Genomic DNA, 17,431 nt, shown 5'->3' on the forward strand with positions numbered 1-17,431 from the left:
AAGCCAGAAGAGATGGCACAACCAATCCAATACCCCAGACTCAATTCTAGCATATTAAAGAAGAATTTTTATCCTACCCAAGTAAAGACATCTTCATCCGAAAATCAACTAAGGTTCTGTGAGCTAATCTATGGTGTAATTCCCTTCATTCATCTATAGTTTTTCATATTTCTCGAACTATAACAAACAGTACATAAAATTTACTGTAATTTCACAAGCAAACAAAATACAGAAACTTTAGAAAACTATTTAGCAAGTTTTAGATGAAGTTTCTTAGACGCATAAACCAAAGTTACCTGTAATAACATGTTTACAATACCTCAGTCACAATTTCAAAACATATTAAATGACAAGTAAGATGGCCTATCAGTGCAATCATTTAAAAAATATATCCCTATTTCAAACAATGGTGCTAATATCAGACTGTAAATCTAGGAAGGTTAAACTTTGAATTAGGGTCAGAAAATATTCTCCAAATTTCAATAATATACTTTGCAAGTGCAATTGGTATATTCAAAGACTTCTGAAATCTATTCTAAACATATGAATATTTCAATTATACAAAACAAAGCATATGAAACACAAATCCCTAATTAAAAATTTTTTACTTAAATGTAACATTTGTATCCTCAAAACAGCAGACTTGTAATGTGCATATATGCATATACAATCAGTACTAAACCTATCGGTAAAAACATGTTTGTAAACAACGTTGTATTTTTTCAAACTATTTTCTGAATTAATTAAAAATCATGATTGAACAGCTATAAACAATTTTTTGTTTTAACCTTAATTTCATATCAGGCTTAAACCTACTATTGAAAAAGAACTGAAATATCTTTATAATGCAAAGAATACTTACAACATAACAGAGGAGTGTTCTACAAAACATAAATTATTAATCAGATCAATTTGCATGTTGCAATGTTCTTCAACAACCTAAGACATAGACGAGAACCAGACGATGCACGTAATTACCGTATTAAAATCAAATGTTCTTAATTGAACAATTTAAAAGGTGATGAACATGAGGACCAAGACAGATATATCCAGATCACAATACCCTACTTACAAACATTCAAGTTACGAACATTCAGAGATACAAACAAACGTGATCGTAAATTAAACTTCGTGTTCAGTAAGAAACAGCTGTGTTATCAAAATTTATTTTGGTTTTATGTATCATTCATATTAATACAAAATTGAGTACAGGCAGTCCCCGGTTATCGGCGATCTGGTATTTCAGTGCTTGTCTAATGACAAAAATTGGCAATTTTCAGCGCCGATATGCACTGATTTCTGCTTATCGGCGCCGATAATCAGGTATTATCGTCATGGTGTCGGAACAGAACCACCGCCGATGCCCGGGGACTGCCTGTACTGTATGTACAGTGTACAGTACTGTACAGTGTACAGTACTGTACAGTATTGTGTTTTATGATGAAAAAACGTACAGTACTGATTAGACTTTTTATCATACTGTACTTGAATAGGCGTGACGGCCAACTTACAAACAATTCGAGATACGAAAGGCCATTCGGAACGTAACGCATTCATATGTAAGGTAGTGTCTGGGTGTGTGAAAAACATTCACACAAAAAGTCTATATTTTTACACATTACCAACAACGTGCCTGGATCTTTTTAAAAACACTATATAATATTCAGCTTTGCTCTCAATCAATTAAGGATGAAGAAAATAATTATCTGTTACATCTGACCAAAGGGTGGATAAAACACTGCAAACAACTGCTTTTTTTCTATATTTATGCTGAGCCCAGCATAAATACTATAAATTAAAAACTGAAATTTCTCCCGACTATCATACAGAGCAACTTAAGCAATCGGCATCAGATAGAGAGAGAGAGAGAGAGAGAGAGAGAGAGAGAGAGAGAGAGAGAGAAACACAAGTACCCAACTGGCACCAAACGACAAGTTTCTCGGCAGCAAATGAGTAAAACATTCCACATCAGCCATCTGGAACCCAAGGCATTCCTTTTGACTTAGATAACTTTTCATGACCAGATCTGGGGTCATGAAGAAGCAGTCATGCTACTAGTAGCTTCTCAATGTCAGATCAGGAGTGTTAAGATACCAAGGCAAGTATAAACAGCCTTCACAAAACAAATGAGGGTCATGTTTCTCAGATGTGCATCCTCTGCTTCCTTTCTGTTTAACATGAACAGCTATTTTATAATAATCATATAAAACAAGAGCATTCATAAAATTTATTCTGTTATTATTAACTAATTACATCAGATCACCTACTTCAATCCTACATCCTCATATAGCAGGAGACATTTATACTGAGCTTCCATATCCAAGAGTATTACCACCATCTAACATATTGAAAGGAAAGGAGATGCTCACAGTTTTGTGATAAATGACCAATTTTAAAATATAACACCTATGAAACTATTACTTAAATTTATTTAGCATTCTACTATGAAGTAGATTAATGAAACCATTGAGTCATATTTGAAGAGTCTAATAGGACTTGGTTTAAGGATTTGTTCTTGATTAAGAAATGAAAATTGGTTTGATAAAGTTAAGAAGTCTTGAATATGAAATGAAAATTACTTAAAGTTAAGAAGTTAAAATACTAGGTGTGAGGAAACCACATGGAATATACAGAGAGCAATGTAGCATGGACCCAAGGGTTACTATAAAGAACTTTACTAACCAACATTTTGCATTATAGAGTACACTTTAAGTCGCAACCCAAAAAACATTCCAAACTTTGATCATCCACACAGTTTAAGACAAATTTTTTCTTTAAACTTCGAGGTTCACTGTTACGTAATACTTTGGGTCACATTGCAGACTTTTCATGTCACCTGCACTAAATCTTATATTCCCCTGGTTATTTTATGTTTACTTGCAGTTCCATCCAGACAATTTAATGTAAAAACAGTTAATTTCCTACAAACAGATGTAATATCCCTTATTAATTTTTTTTACTCTTGATAAGGTTTTAAAATTACCAGTAATTACAACACATATTAGTCAAACTGCAATATGCAAATCAGAAGAACATCAATTGAATCATACTGGATGTTTCCCTCATACTGCCTCAGAGTTCTAGGGCAATAATGCAGGTTCACTGACGCACAAAGCTTTGAAGAAATGCTGCCAAATAAATTGCAACGTCAAGCTAATATTCTTTGTGACAACACAACACCAAGAGTTGTCTAAATTGCATTAAATCAAAGACATCACTTAGATATACGAATAAAAAACAAGATGATTCTTCACTTGCCTGCCTTTGTGTCTTAATACTATGACATGTGTCTTTTGTATGTCTCACAAAACCCTACTTGAATATTTATGGTAGGAAAATCCCTTTTCTAACCTTCTGACTAGCCTTTTACTAAAGTAAATTTAATCACTGACATACATGCAAAGGGTTGTTGCCCTAAAAAAAAAAAATCTGCCTAAAATATAGGAACTGTAGTTCTACTTTACTCAAAATTGTTTAAACAAAAGAGATCACATGAAAAGCACTGAGAACAATGTTTGCAAAGTAAATCAAGTTTCCTAATTCATGACACTGTTAACAATGTATAAAATATGGAGAATTAAATCAACCACTATCAAACCACAAGCTCAGTGAACAATCAAAAGTAAACCTATTCCATTTAGCAGCTATTTATACACAGACATTCCAAAGGATGAACCTTTATGGGTTGCTCATACAAGTATATGGCTAACTTAAGCTAAGAACAACTACGATGTGGCTTGAAGTACATAGTAGGCTATACAAAAGGTTTTTGCAAAGTCCTTTGTCCTTTACTGCATTGCTCTTGGCCTTCTACTTTTCCTCTGAGCATTATTTCTTCCCCTTTGCTGACCAATATCTTAAATTTCTTGTAATCCGAATTTTGTCCATCATTTATGAAATAAAAAAAGTCTTCTTGGACCAGCCCTGAAAGGCTAGAAATGTGACTCAGTGGTCTGATTTGACTACTAAATAATTTCCAGACTTGGTATATCTCATAACTCATATCATAAAATGGCACCGTTTAGTTATAGAACTTCATCTTGAATAATCTGCCTTCCTAACCAGTGTAATAACACAAAAATAACTTTTGTCAAACATATCAGTGGTTTCAAATGACTTTCTTTTTTTACATCACCATACACAAAATAAGCACATCCAATGATCTGAGATCTACTCTGTGAATAGAGCAACCTTCTTGGACCATATCTCAAAGGTTCCTGCCTCAAGTGTAACTCCAACAATAATGAGCAGTAATTATTCTATGCTCAAAAACATAGGAATAACAATATAGTCTTACTGTACACAACGTAACAATTTACCAACTTACTGTGACTGATAAAAATCATGTGACTCTAAAGAAGAAATGGAATAGATAAAAATAAAGTCCTGGATCGTAATGTATACCGACTATTCTCCTTCATGCAACGGCAAAACCCATGAACCCTTCTCAGTACAGGCCACACAGTGACTACCTTTTACTCTTAAATGATTAATCATTCCATGTACTTCAAATAAACATTCCTTGTACATGTACTTGAAACAATAACAAGACCAAGGCCGTCTAAGATCACACATCTACAGTATTACATTATTCACCCTTACCATTTTTCACAACTAAGAAACGACAGGCTACTGCAGGTCGCTTTTTCAAAATCACTCCAGTGTCTGCTGGGGTCCCGACTAACTCAATGAAAGTTCTGTCAGTAAACTACTGATGGCATCCAACAAAGAACAAATTATTCTCTTCCTTTTCTTGCATAAATCGAAGTTGGCACACTACAATTCTTACCATGTGTGGACAGGCCACTTAAAATAACTACAATGCCAATTGTAGCAGAAACAATCTAAGGACCAAGCCCGTTAGGTAAATTTTAAAAATACATCTTTAAAATAAAAATTGCATGTACATATACTCTACAAGGCCTTACAATTTTACAATACATACAGTAAGCAACCACAAAAATATAACCTTATTTCTACAGTAACAGTCAACATGGACATGAACAATATTTCCAAAGGAGTATATCAAGACATCTACATATGAATTTTACCTAAGAAAAAACCTTTAAGACTTCCAGAAGAATTCTTGACAAGTAAATAATAAAAAGCAAAATTTGAATACTGTAACTGATAATGGAATGAACATGCCATAATTCTGCGCATGCACAGGCATTGTTAAAAATAATCGTAACCAAAATACAAAAATTAGGATTAACAGATAATATGAATAAAGAAAATCAGCAACAAGATCTGGCAGCAGAGTGCTAACGCTTTTCTTTCTAGCAAAAGCTGATGGGTAAAACTGGTGTACATAAATGTGCATTGTACAAACATGTCAGCCACCCAGGGTGGTGTACTCACACACGTACACAGTAGCATTGATCTTCAGGGTTTAGTAAAGAGATAATATAGGATAGGAAAACGTAACAAGAGTTCCTTCAGGAGAAAAATAGGATGAAACAAAATAATACTCTAGTTAAAAATCCCTCCTTAATTTACAGGGGATGAAAACTAATCTCTATATAACTTGATTGTACCTGACATATGTACAACTCATTACGACATCTCATTTAGACAAGATTTCTGTAAAACTGTAGTGGATTTTTGAGGATCAAGTCCCTATTGCCCTTCTTAGTTCAAGTTTACTTTCTCAACAACTGAATGGCAAAACTTCAACCTATATTATTGCAAACTCACTAGATATACAAAGTGACTTGTTTTCCTATACAGTATTGATTACTGTTCTACTGAATGGCAAAAAGTAAACTCCAGATCCATATGAGATCTGCAACTGAAATGACATTACATTTGATACTTTAAAAAAAATCAAATTAATTTTTTTTATTACGACAGCAAGAAAAAATTGTTTCAGATATAAGAACCCTATTTCATAACACCCATAACTTTTTCTGCCCAACTTGAGTCAGACCATTAGATATAACATTCTGTAAAAGACCATACTATTGTTAACCAGTGGTGAAGGAGATGGTGAAGTCCCTTGAAGGAGAGTACTGTACTTTTATTTCTTACTACCAGCACAATAAATTTTAACTCCATGAGCAGAGCCAGACTGAAAGGACTATTCAGGGGTTAGGAAACAGTGATTCAAAATACAGTAAGCACTCATTACTGTATAAATAAACTGTGGCTATAGCTCAGTTATAAAATGAACTGCGGCTCTATAAGGTAAGGAATAAGTCCATTTGCACTTCTATATCATGGCTTCTTAACATTCTAATTTGAACAAATATCCTTAAAAAGTGCCATAACAAAAAGCATCGTTACCTCATGAACACTGAACTTGTATTTAAAGAAATTGATGAGGAGTAACAGTTGCAATAAGACAAGACAATGACAGTAAGCTCTATGTCATATTCAAGTAATTTTAATGGGTTCTAACTTGGCATAACAAGGAATCTTATCGTTTTATAGGATGCCTGACAATATAGAAATTGCCTTAGTTAATATCTGTTGTGCTTTTTTACAAATCACTCTCCCTCACCCAGCTACCTCTTTCTCTCATTCTTTATTTAATTATCTTATCGTGTTATTCTCACATACCCAACATCCTTGGTAAATCTTACATCCTGTACCTCATTAGGGTGCAAATCTATTTCATTAATGATGAAGCTTGCAAAACAAAAAAGGCTACTTCTTCCTTGAACTAATATTTAGATACAATCTTCAAAATACGGAAGAATTCGACATGGTAGCTTTTAATTCTTTTGCATTTCATATATTTTAGTTCCACTGTTTGTGATAATTCCTAGGTGTAGTTGGGCAATTCTAAGGTCTCTCACTTGTTTAGTTTTCAGAAAACGTGAAACGCAAGGAAACCAAATACCAGGAGACATGTCTTATTGTAAAGTAATTCTCTTTAATAATTCAATGTAACTGTCAATGTAATTATTACCTACTTGGGCAAGAGTTTAGCCTTGCACTTTAAAATCCCAAATTGCTCCTACCCACTGCCTGTTATGATGGTTTTACCCTTTGTGCTGTAAAGTTTTGCTGTTCGCTGAAAAATTACCACGTGCTTCAAGAGTAGAATAGATTTTGTGGCCAAACCTAGATGTGGATTCACAAGCCATATTCACAAATGTATATCACCACTAACAGAGTAGTAAATGGTCTGCTCATTTTGTGGGGTGAAAAAAAAAATGGAACATTATGAAACTTTGCTTTGTATCTTTAAAAAATATTTCTAAGCAACTACACTGTTAGTATTCAAAACACAAGTAAGCAAAATTGTCATTTTGTGAGTACTCTCTTAACTGACAAGTTATATTTCTAAATCCTATACAGGTACAGTACTGTACTACGAAACGCCTAATGCAGAAATTACTGTAATTAATGAGTTAGATAGAAATCATCAATACTATGTTGATGGGGATTCAAAATATATGAAGTTTATATAGGAAAACTGCACAAACAATATATCTTTGTAAACACTGGGCACAATAAAGCTCTGGAGAAGGGACAGATAGGGGGGGGGGGGACAAATGGAATATTAATGGGCCAGAAGAGGGAGTCCATGAAAGGGGCTCACCTGCAAGGGCTACTGGTAACGTGCTGATGAAGAATAAAGACACTTATGCATATATTAACTATTGTGAATCAATAAAGCATGTTAATAAGCTTTTTATCTCTGGGCATAGCTGTCATAATGAGCGTGTACAAGTGTGTTAATACAACCAATCATAAAGATAATACTATTTATGGACAGTTGAGGAGATCTCTCCTCTGAGCTACTGGCAATGACAAGATTATCATGACTGTGAAAAGTCTCACAAGATTTCATACACTTCATCTGCCTTACCTCAAATACTCCGGAACTACCTTCTCCTGTGCTATGGGCGTTTGAACTTCTGGGGATGTGCGCACTGCTGTTGCTTCACTCATCTTGTCATATCTGGATGAGTAACAGATACACCATGTTAGTGTAGGTTAAGGAATATGTTACAAGCACTGTACTGGAACATACAAAGACCAGGACTCAGGACCCGGTACAGTAGCACCTCAGTTCAACAAAGCTAAACTTATTGGACCTCACTGTTTAGTGGATCCATCAGAGTTGGGTAAGAATAAAAATATTATGTTATTACAGGAATAATCCACCTGATTTATCGGATGGTGAAACAAATGCCCACAGTCAGTGCTTTCCTCTCTAAACCTGTGAGCACTCAGAATCGCTCATTCAGCGTCTGTTTCATGAAAAAACCTGAGTTCTGTATCAACAAGATTTCTCTGCGTTTTTGCTTTTACCAATAAAGTAAGTGCAAAGAAAAGAAAATGGCTGGAGAGTCAACAAAGAGCCATCTGGGAAAGAGCTTTCATGTGTAATTATCCCAGTCTCCCTCACCTCAGCCACCTCCACACTCCATGAGTTTGAAAACATCACCGTTTACCCCAGTGGAACTTGGAGATCCTGGCTTAGACTAAAATGTTTCATGTCACCACATCCATGTAGTAGATAAAGAAGGAAAAAAATTAACACACTGAACACTAGGTCAGTTAACCATATTGTAGCAGTCCATTCAAAGCATTACTTTTAAGCCATGATGGGAGGAGAAATGACTCTGTGAGCCTTTCCTACCTAATCTACCTGGGATCTCGTCTGTATTTGGAAAGGTCAACAACATCACAGGTCTTGTACATGAGTTATTTCTCTTCCCTTTCTGCTTGCTTTCCTGCTTTTGAAGACAGTAGTACAACTGCAATGTATGACAAAATTTCCACGATTTAGCCAAAACAGGCAACATCACATCAGCACAGACATAATTCAAGACAACACTCACTGATCAAGGGTTGGTGAAAGAGCATCAGCAAGGTCTGACGGCCGCTGCCTATTTCTAGATGCAGCATCGAACACAGTGTTGTTTAGGGCACTTGACATGAGAAGACCAGCACTGCTGCTAACTGCAATAAAAATTACAAAAATGATAATGAAAACAAATTACCAAAATATATCAATGCAAAGAATACAACTGAAGAATGGTATCTTACAGTCATGCGTCATTTATTTCCTGAACGGTTATCTGATTTAAGTCATTTTTAAAATTACTTAGGCTGAAACAAAATGACCATGCAAAACTGAGCAAAACTAGCTAAAGATAAGCTTTATCATTTGCAGTAGACTTTCAGTAATGTCCTTTCTGAAAAATACTTCAGAAAACCTAAAATATTATTATTCATGATCATGCTTTTTTTAAACAATTTATAATAAACAGCCTAAAGTTCAATAACTATAGAGTAGAGCATGAATCTTTAGTCAGATATTTCAGTTACAAACTCTTCAAAAACTTATATTTATCACACTCCTGTTGATGTAAAAACTTACTGCATGATCAAACCTCAAATTTACTGTAAAGCAGGCAGCTTATGGAGTGTTAATTTCCCTAACGCAATGGACAAAGATAGCAAGAGCTAAAGAAATGCCAGCTACTTTAGCAGATGCAAATTAATTTATGAGAGGGTGTGTAGTTTGAGAACAGAAAGCAGTTTGCAGTAGCAAATTTTGCTTTCAGACTAGTGGAAATTATTGTGAAGATGTCATGGGTTCTCATCTCATAACTTACATTCAACAAGAACCATTAAATAAGTAAAACATGCAATAAGATCACATATTTTTTCAGGAAATGTTACACTTTGGTTCAGTCAACGATTTGTTTCCCAGAACACTCATCCTTTAACATTCTCCTCTAGTGTTAGCATGAGACCCCTCATATCTTAATTCTGAGAATCCGTAGACAATTCCATGACTGATGAACTCAATCTCCTTAAAAACCTCGCTTTTAATGTCCAGACATTTCTCAAACCAAAACATCTCTTTTTCATCATCATTATTTTTATTTAAGTTTCCCCTCACAGACTTGTAAGTGAAATCAGTTCTCTCTTCTTGTTATGTTAAACATAAATGGTTTACATTAGTAGTCACTAGGACCAATGATCATAGAAAGCCTTTTTGTAATTACAAAGGAAAAGGTTGGATCAACTATCTCCTGTTGCTTAACACACCCTCACCTTTCACTTGTGCACTGTCAATGGGCATAAGACTCATGGGTTCATCTCATGATGATGGATGGTAAGTGTCCTTCCATTCCTAGTCTGAGCTGATAAAAAAAAAAACCTTTCTTACACACAGATTATAATTACTGTACTAACCCTTCAGCTTTTAGAAACTTGATACCCAACTCATACATTACGAGGTTTTCTACTGGACTGGCACGCTTACACAAACATACTACTATACTCACCATTCCAACATCCCTCCTAAGTAGTGATTAATTCATTAAGATATATGATTCATGAGTTTGTGATGAAGGAGAATAAGATATTTTCATACAACCCCCTCCAATTACCTAATGAGTACCCTCCTCCAAGCACCACGACACACACACACACACACACACACACACACACACACACACACACACACACACACACACACACACACACACACACACACACACACACACACACACACACACACACACACACACACACACACACACACTCTCTCTCTCTCTCTCTCTCTCTCTCTCTCTCTCTCTCTCTCTCTCAGATAAAAGAATGGTGAACCTCGAACCTTAATAGGACATGAATATATTTTTATATATGATTGATGGGTTTTCTTGAAAAAACAAAAAATTGTTCTACAATTTGTCCTTGCATAATTTTGCAAACAGTATACAGTACATATAAATACATACACGGACCTACTTTACCTCACCCCATTCAAATGAATGAAATGGTCTATGACAGAGCAAACTTAAAAGTTTTTATGATCCGGTAAACTTAAAATGAAGTGCAGGTTGTCAGTACACAGGAATTTTTGTGACATGCAGTCAGTGTTGAGCACAAATGCATAAAACTTGTATTTAAATCAGTGCAGTGTTGAATAAGTAAATACTAATTCATTACTAACCAATTCTGTTCAAAACATATGAAACTCAATCATGTTCCTTTTGAAATCTTAGGTGCAATAAGCCTTTATGACAAAAATAATGTTTTCTTAGGCATACACAAGAGACTAATAACTTTTAATATAAATATTTCATTGAAATTATTTCAAAATATTTCTTATTATTTAATCTGTACCTCAAACTACTTCAAACTTTTGTTCCCAAGTAGTAATCAATAACAAATCACGGAAGAAGTAACCAAAAAAAAAGCCATACAAGCTCAAGCACATATGAAATGTCCATTTCCTATCATTGAACTACTGATACCTCCTACTCTACTTTAAATTCTTATAAATGTAATGGCCTATTGCAAAGCAAACGTAATGATTTCCATGCACGTAACCCTACAGCAGCTCTGTTACCTCTAGAATGACATACATATTGTACAAAAGATATGTAAAAAATATAAGGTCTGGAAACTACTCAATATATTCAGTTACTCACCTTTCTTACAGATAAGTTTGGCTTTAACAAGCAATTAGTTCTAATAACTACAAGACAGACACAAATTTGTATAACTAACATTAACAGTATACTGTATCATGCATTGTTGTGGGACACTTACACGCAACATTGTACTCAATCATAAGCAGATCAGCACCACCAGCAAGACTAGCTGCAGATGACCTCACAATGCTGCCCAGTCTCGCACGAAGCGCATCAGATTCAGAGAAGTCTAGCGCTCGACTTGTGGCATAGGAGGTGGAGAAGGAGGATGAAGAAGGGGCTGTGGTGGTGGTGATGGATGAGGTGTATGAGGGGACAATGGTGCAGCATGAAGAAGCGACAACACTGGCTGACGTAGAGAAAGGGAAGGCTGCTGCAGAAACAGATGATGACGTTTTAAGCATTTTCAGAGAAGAGGAAGAAGGAATTATGCACGAAGTATCGGAAACAGAGAGTAAGGGAAAAGCAGAGATATCTGAACTGATGAGACTGCTCAGAGATGCTGCCACTGCAGTAAGTGATGAGGAAGAGGATGAGGAGGACAGGGAAATGATGGATGGAGTCATTGAAGAGCACATCAAGGCAGTAGTGGAGGGAACATGTGACGTACTGTTGGTGCAAGTAGTGGATGTCATGGTGAGAGAGGATGACACAACGGATGAACTGGAGGGAGATGCAAGAGAGGCACATGATGAGGGTGCCAAAGGAGTGTCACTTCGTGAAGACACAATTGTACTGGCTAAACCCAAGGGGGAACGCGTGTTCGTGGGTGTGGTGGAAGTCGACGGAATGGATACGGAAGGGTGAGTGTCTAAGCCGTGGTTTGAGTTAGATTTCAACATCAATGTCAGAGATGACCCAGATGGGACCGTAGTGGCAGGGAGTGCTGAAAGAGGTGATATAGAGTTGGAGACAGCAGAATGAGTAGGAACACTAGTGTCTTTACAAGATGGTGGAGGAAATGAGAAGGAGGACACGGTGACGGAGCTTCCTCCAGGAGTGGTGATATCTTTTGTTACTGGCACTATAGAGGGGATGGCGAAAAAAAAAAAAGAGCCACAGCAACAGTCAATTGAGCAGCGCAGCAGACCAAGTGAACGACGGATCAGTCACGTGAGAGGCAACAGCAGCCATAATAGCCAGGATCAATCATGTAAACAAGATGTGAGTAGAGAGCCATGTGTTAGAATCAAACCGGACAGATCATAAGTCATTAGTACTCAATATTTGCTTAACCAATCTGACTGATTAAATGGTAGATACACAAGAAGTTACTTTTCTCAAACATATGAATCATATGTTGTCTTTAGGTAAAAAAACACAACAAAGCAAATTTTTCAACTATACACTCAAACTGTAGAAAAGGGGACAAAATCCAGAAACATAATTCTTATTACTGTAAATAACAGATACAGCAGAAATTATGAAATCATTCCCAGACCAGAAGAAAATGCTAAAGACTTCTCTTTCATTATGGTTAAACAAACATTGAGAGATTGCCTTACACTAAAAAAACACACAGACAATTAGATGTTAATACAATGAGACAAATATAATACACTAGCACATTTGTCTAGTTAGTCAAATCTTCAAAATAACAATTAGTGTGTTACGGTACCAAATTCTCATTTGGCAAAGAGCAAAAATGCCAAGAATCTATAAATTCATTTCCATAAATGATGCTCGTTATCAAACCTGCTAAATTTAATAACACATATATTAAAGGATGAAAAACAACAATCAAAACACACAAATAGCAAAGACATGGGTTAGTTATCTGTATTTTGTTTAATGAATTCTATAAAATATAATTATTACATATAATTATTATAATCAGAAAGAAATGTAAGTTGTCAAGAAAAGTATACTGTGTACTATACTTACTAATCCTACTTTACAAAATATTCTCATAGATGAAATGAGACTCTAAACAAAAAGGGTCAAACCACTTTTCACACCATCTTTAGCCAAAAGCAAATTACTTTATGCACAGTGCAGTTCAATGGCATAAATGAGGCCTTTTATCCGATAAGAACCTGAACTATTTGGATACGTTTGTTTGTTCGTGATGATATTCAATCTCCTTATAATCCCACCCAAGATAATGTCACTAAAGCCTAATTTGACTGATACTTTCCTAAACACATGGGCTAGGCAGTCACCTGTCAGCTACACTGGTCATTACCTCTCTCCCTACCAAAAATGAATTAAGCCAAAATAACATGTGGCAAAGATGCCTGGCCATCTTTAGCCAGAGGTGCTGAATTTGAGAAGGTGGCAAAGTGAGATTATTAATCATTTTTAGTGGCCACAGTTTTGTAACTTTATTTTTCAATTAAGTGAACAGATTCATATATTCAGTGTTATTTATACCTGTGAATAACTTAAGTATTTCTATAAAATGAACTCGAAATTGATGCTTTTTTAAAGCCAAACCTGATGTGCTCTAGCCTCCTTTGGTACCCAAGGCCTCTAATTAATAGTATTGTCATTATTCTTGTCTGTACTTCCAATTTTTCTAAGTCCTTCCTCTAACATGTCAGCATACTCTGAGGTCCAATTAGTGCACTGAATAAAGTCAGAATTATATTTTTTTATGTAACTTCATACCTAGATTCCTTACTTTACTTCAATTTTTTATGTAGCACCATGTCAAATGCCTTCTGGAAATCTAGGTAAAGCAAACTTACTACTCTAGACTATGGGTGGCCTTGAATGAAAGCTACTTTTTTTGCTCTGAATTTGCTTTCTTACTTCTAGGTATTTTTGTCTGACTTTGCAACCTTCTATACTCTGCTTTGCAAATGATGAATGTATGAAATTTAGGTCATGTGCCCCTGTGCTGAGGACAAGACTACTCAGTGCTGTCACAGCAATGAATATGTGAATGATTTCTTATTGTGACAAGTTACAATATTAAAAACTCACACACACATGCAAATAGTGATGCATAAAACTCATGCATGTCATTCAAACAGACCCATACATTTAAAATCAAAATTAAACATGAATGGTTTTTTAAAATGAGGTTTCTATTTTAAACTGAATAATACTGCTTCATGACTTAGATTGGATATCATATTGCCTAATGGGTGAAATACCAAATCTACAGCATTCTTCCCTAGTTTATTTGTCTACCCACTACATCAGATATTCTTAGGTATTCAAAGATATCATACATCTGTGGTCCCAGAAACAAATCAGTTGAAACAAATTTTGTATTATCTATTAACCAAATTATAAATTTTTTAAAAACCTACAATTCAGTAAGTGCAATCTAAACTTTATTAATAAAGACAAAATCATTAGGCCAGCCCCCCTGTGAGAGCTAAACAAGTTAGCTCAGTGGTCTGGTTAAACTCTTAATAAATAATAATAATGTGTGCTTTCAATTTTTGGCTCTGACTACTTTAGCCACACATATTTAAACAACTTACAATCTAACTGAGACCAATATAAAATAAGCAAGAAATTTCTGCTACCATTCCTTGACTTCAGAGACATCTAACGTGAGACCTTAATTTGCTTATTCTTGGATCTTAGGTAACTGGAGGCATGCATCTTAATCTCAACTTCAACCTTACTCTTTAAACAGTTTAGATAACCCTTCCAATCTTTGGCCAATGCACCAACTTACGAGCCAGACCTCAAAAGGTTACTAAAGCCTAACTGTCAATCTGACCTCTGATTAATCCTGTGTCTTTAAAGAAGCTGAAAGTATAACTGATTTAGGTACAACACTACAATACTATCACACTTGATAATCTTATTCCAATGAGTGAGTGTTTCTAAACTCCAATTACCACCTCACGTATGCAGATATTCAGTTCTAGTGAGGCAGAGGTTTGGCCACATGTAATAACAGTGTGTACTGTAATTCTTTATACTGCAATTAGTATTACTGATATAAAACAATGCTTTATGCTAATCCCCCTTCCCTCCTTTCCCTCTCCCACAATTAGGCATGCATTTTATCTAAACAGGGGGAGCTGGTGAGGGGGTAGGTGATTTTTGGGAAGTTCTACTCAAGTCATTTGCAAAATAAGATCTCAGCGAATCCTTAACGTGTAATCCCTTCCTATCCATTTGATGCATCCTTAAAAACAATGGTTTTTATCTTAGTTTTCAATCAATGTAATGACTCTGTGTCTCTTAACTTAATAAAACATAGTAAGAAGCAGTTACTCTTAACAGACAAAGCTTGCAAAACATGAGTGGTTCAACTGCACGGGTAGAAGGAATTTAGGGTCATAATGCATGTCAAAATCTTGGCATAATGTGATAAAATGAAAAATGGAAATAATCTCTAAAAAAGAAGGCATCCCAAATTTCCCTAACAGACACAAAATACCGAGAGAATTAGATCATAAAAAATTTTCCAATGAGAATATTTCAAATCATGTGTGGATAAAAATGCCTGCTGAATGGATGGAATAGCAGTCTGATTCAGCCACAAGAGAACTGGAACTCACGATTCACAAACTCGCTATCTTTAGTAATGTATGAAACTACTGTGTTTTTAACTAGCAAATGATGTACATGACATTAATTACCAAATAATGTACACAATACCATCTCTAACCCACATGACAAGTAAGTAAGGGTGGCTGCAGTACAGTGCTACTACTTTTTGTAAGAATAAAAAAGTTTTTGAAAAACAAATAAAACAACACTGCACCAAATTTAATCAAAAACATCTTTCTACAAATGTCTAGTGATATTTCAGCTCGCCAAATATTTGTATATTCTGCATTAACATCTAATTTGCTTACATCAGACCAAAGGAGAGAAAATAAACCCAAAACCATATGAAAAGAAAGACAGCTACCCCTATTTCTGTTCCATGAAAGAAAACACGATCTTCACAAATACTGTTTAAATTATCCTCTAATTTCCAACAATATAAACTCTTATTATACTTATGCTTAACACCATGACTAGCCAAATGCTTCCGTAAATGAAAACACTCTAACATTTTCTCAGCTGAATACTCCTCATTACATCTATATATGAATAAATTAAATTAAACATTACAAAACACCAACCACAGGGCCAATGGGAAGGCCACTTCCAGTAAGACTTTTCTGCTACTTATGAAAAATATAAATTGTCCTAATTTTTGTTGAAGCCAACAAATGCACCTCTTACTCCCCAGTGCTAAACTGCTCCACAGGTGTGAGGCTTGTCAGCCTTTTGTCCAGAAAAAACCCATCAAGTTAGTAATGTAAACTTGTAACCTTTATAGATTTGTTTTGACTCACACAGATTTGTTTTGACTCCTAAGTAGAAGGTACCCACCTAAATCCAATTGTAAAAAATATTGAACTTGCAAGATCAATCAATGATGATTCTGTGTGCCTGTAATTTAAATAGATCTACTATATCTTTAAAGTCTATGTCTCCTACAATAAAAAAAAAAGTTAACATAACTTAGGCAACTCAGAACCATATTTGAAGTGCAACAAGACCTAACAATGACACTATATGTGCCAACTACAACAGGCAACCCCATTCTTTGAAACCAAGAAATGACTGACAGTGGATCTGACATTAACATTACCTTCCAGTAAATATAAAGCTCTTACTAAACACATATAGTAAAGAATTTTCTAATACAACACATAACTTGCTAGCACAAGCCACTTATTTGAACTTATGATTTTAAAAGTTAAAAGCAAATCAATAGAAGAACTTGTTTTAAAAGTCATGTCAACTAGTTATCCATCCACTTTCCAGTGTGTTAAAAATAAGGCAACAGATATAAGGAGACGGAGTCTTCACCTGCAGTGGGAAAATAGTATCCCAAGAGACAAAATTAAACATTCTTTTATCTACTGAAGCAAAGCACTTTTGTGGGGCTTTAAGCATTAGTAAAATAAAAAGTTCGTATACTATGCACACATCAAAAGAAATTCTTCAAAATTAATGCTCTTATCAGATATTCCTTATTCCCAAATTCACCATATGCTAACCTCACTCAATTATAACTACTACAGTTCCTTTGAAACCCAAAGCAGGGG

At 35.1% G+C, this 17,431-nt stretch overlaps 1 protein-coding gene across 10 annotated transcripts in view; it reads right to left on the bottom strand.

Moving 5' to 3' along the window:
- Crag (DENN domain-containing protein Crag) overlaps positions 1-17,431 on the bottom strand; it is a 71,160-nt gene that overhangs the window by 32,757 nt on the left and 20,972 nt on the right. For 5 of the 10 annotated variants that reach the window (XM_067083147.1, XM_067083154.1, XM_067083148.1 and 2 more), the window contains 3 exons: positions 11,530-12,435; positions 8,799-8,919; positions 7,820-7,912 (listed from right to left, as the gene is read on the bottom strand). In XM_067083147.1, coding sequence (XP_066939248.1) covers positions 7,820-7,912; positions 8,799-8,919; positions 11,530-12,435 — 1,120 coding nt within the window. The remainder of the gene's footprint in view (positions 1-7,819; positions 7,913-8,798; positions 8,920-11,529; positions 12,436-17,431) is intronic. The other 5 variants (XM_067083153.1, XM_067083151.1, XM_067083150.1 and 2 more) reach the window with 1 other exon arrangement.

Source organism: Macrobrachium rosenbergii, chromosome 40 (assembly GCF_040412425.1).
Source record: "Macrobrachium rosenbergii isolate ZJJX-2024 chromosome 40, ASM4041242v1, whole genome shotgun sequence".
In the NCBI taxonomy this organism is placed as follows: Eukaryota; Metazoa; Arthropoda; class Malacostraca; order Decapoda; family Palaemonidae; genus Macrobrachium; species Macrobrachium rosenbergii.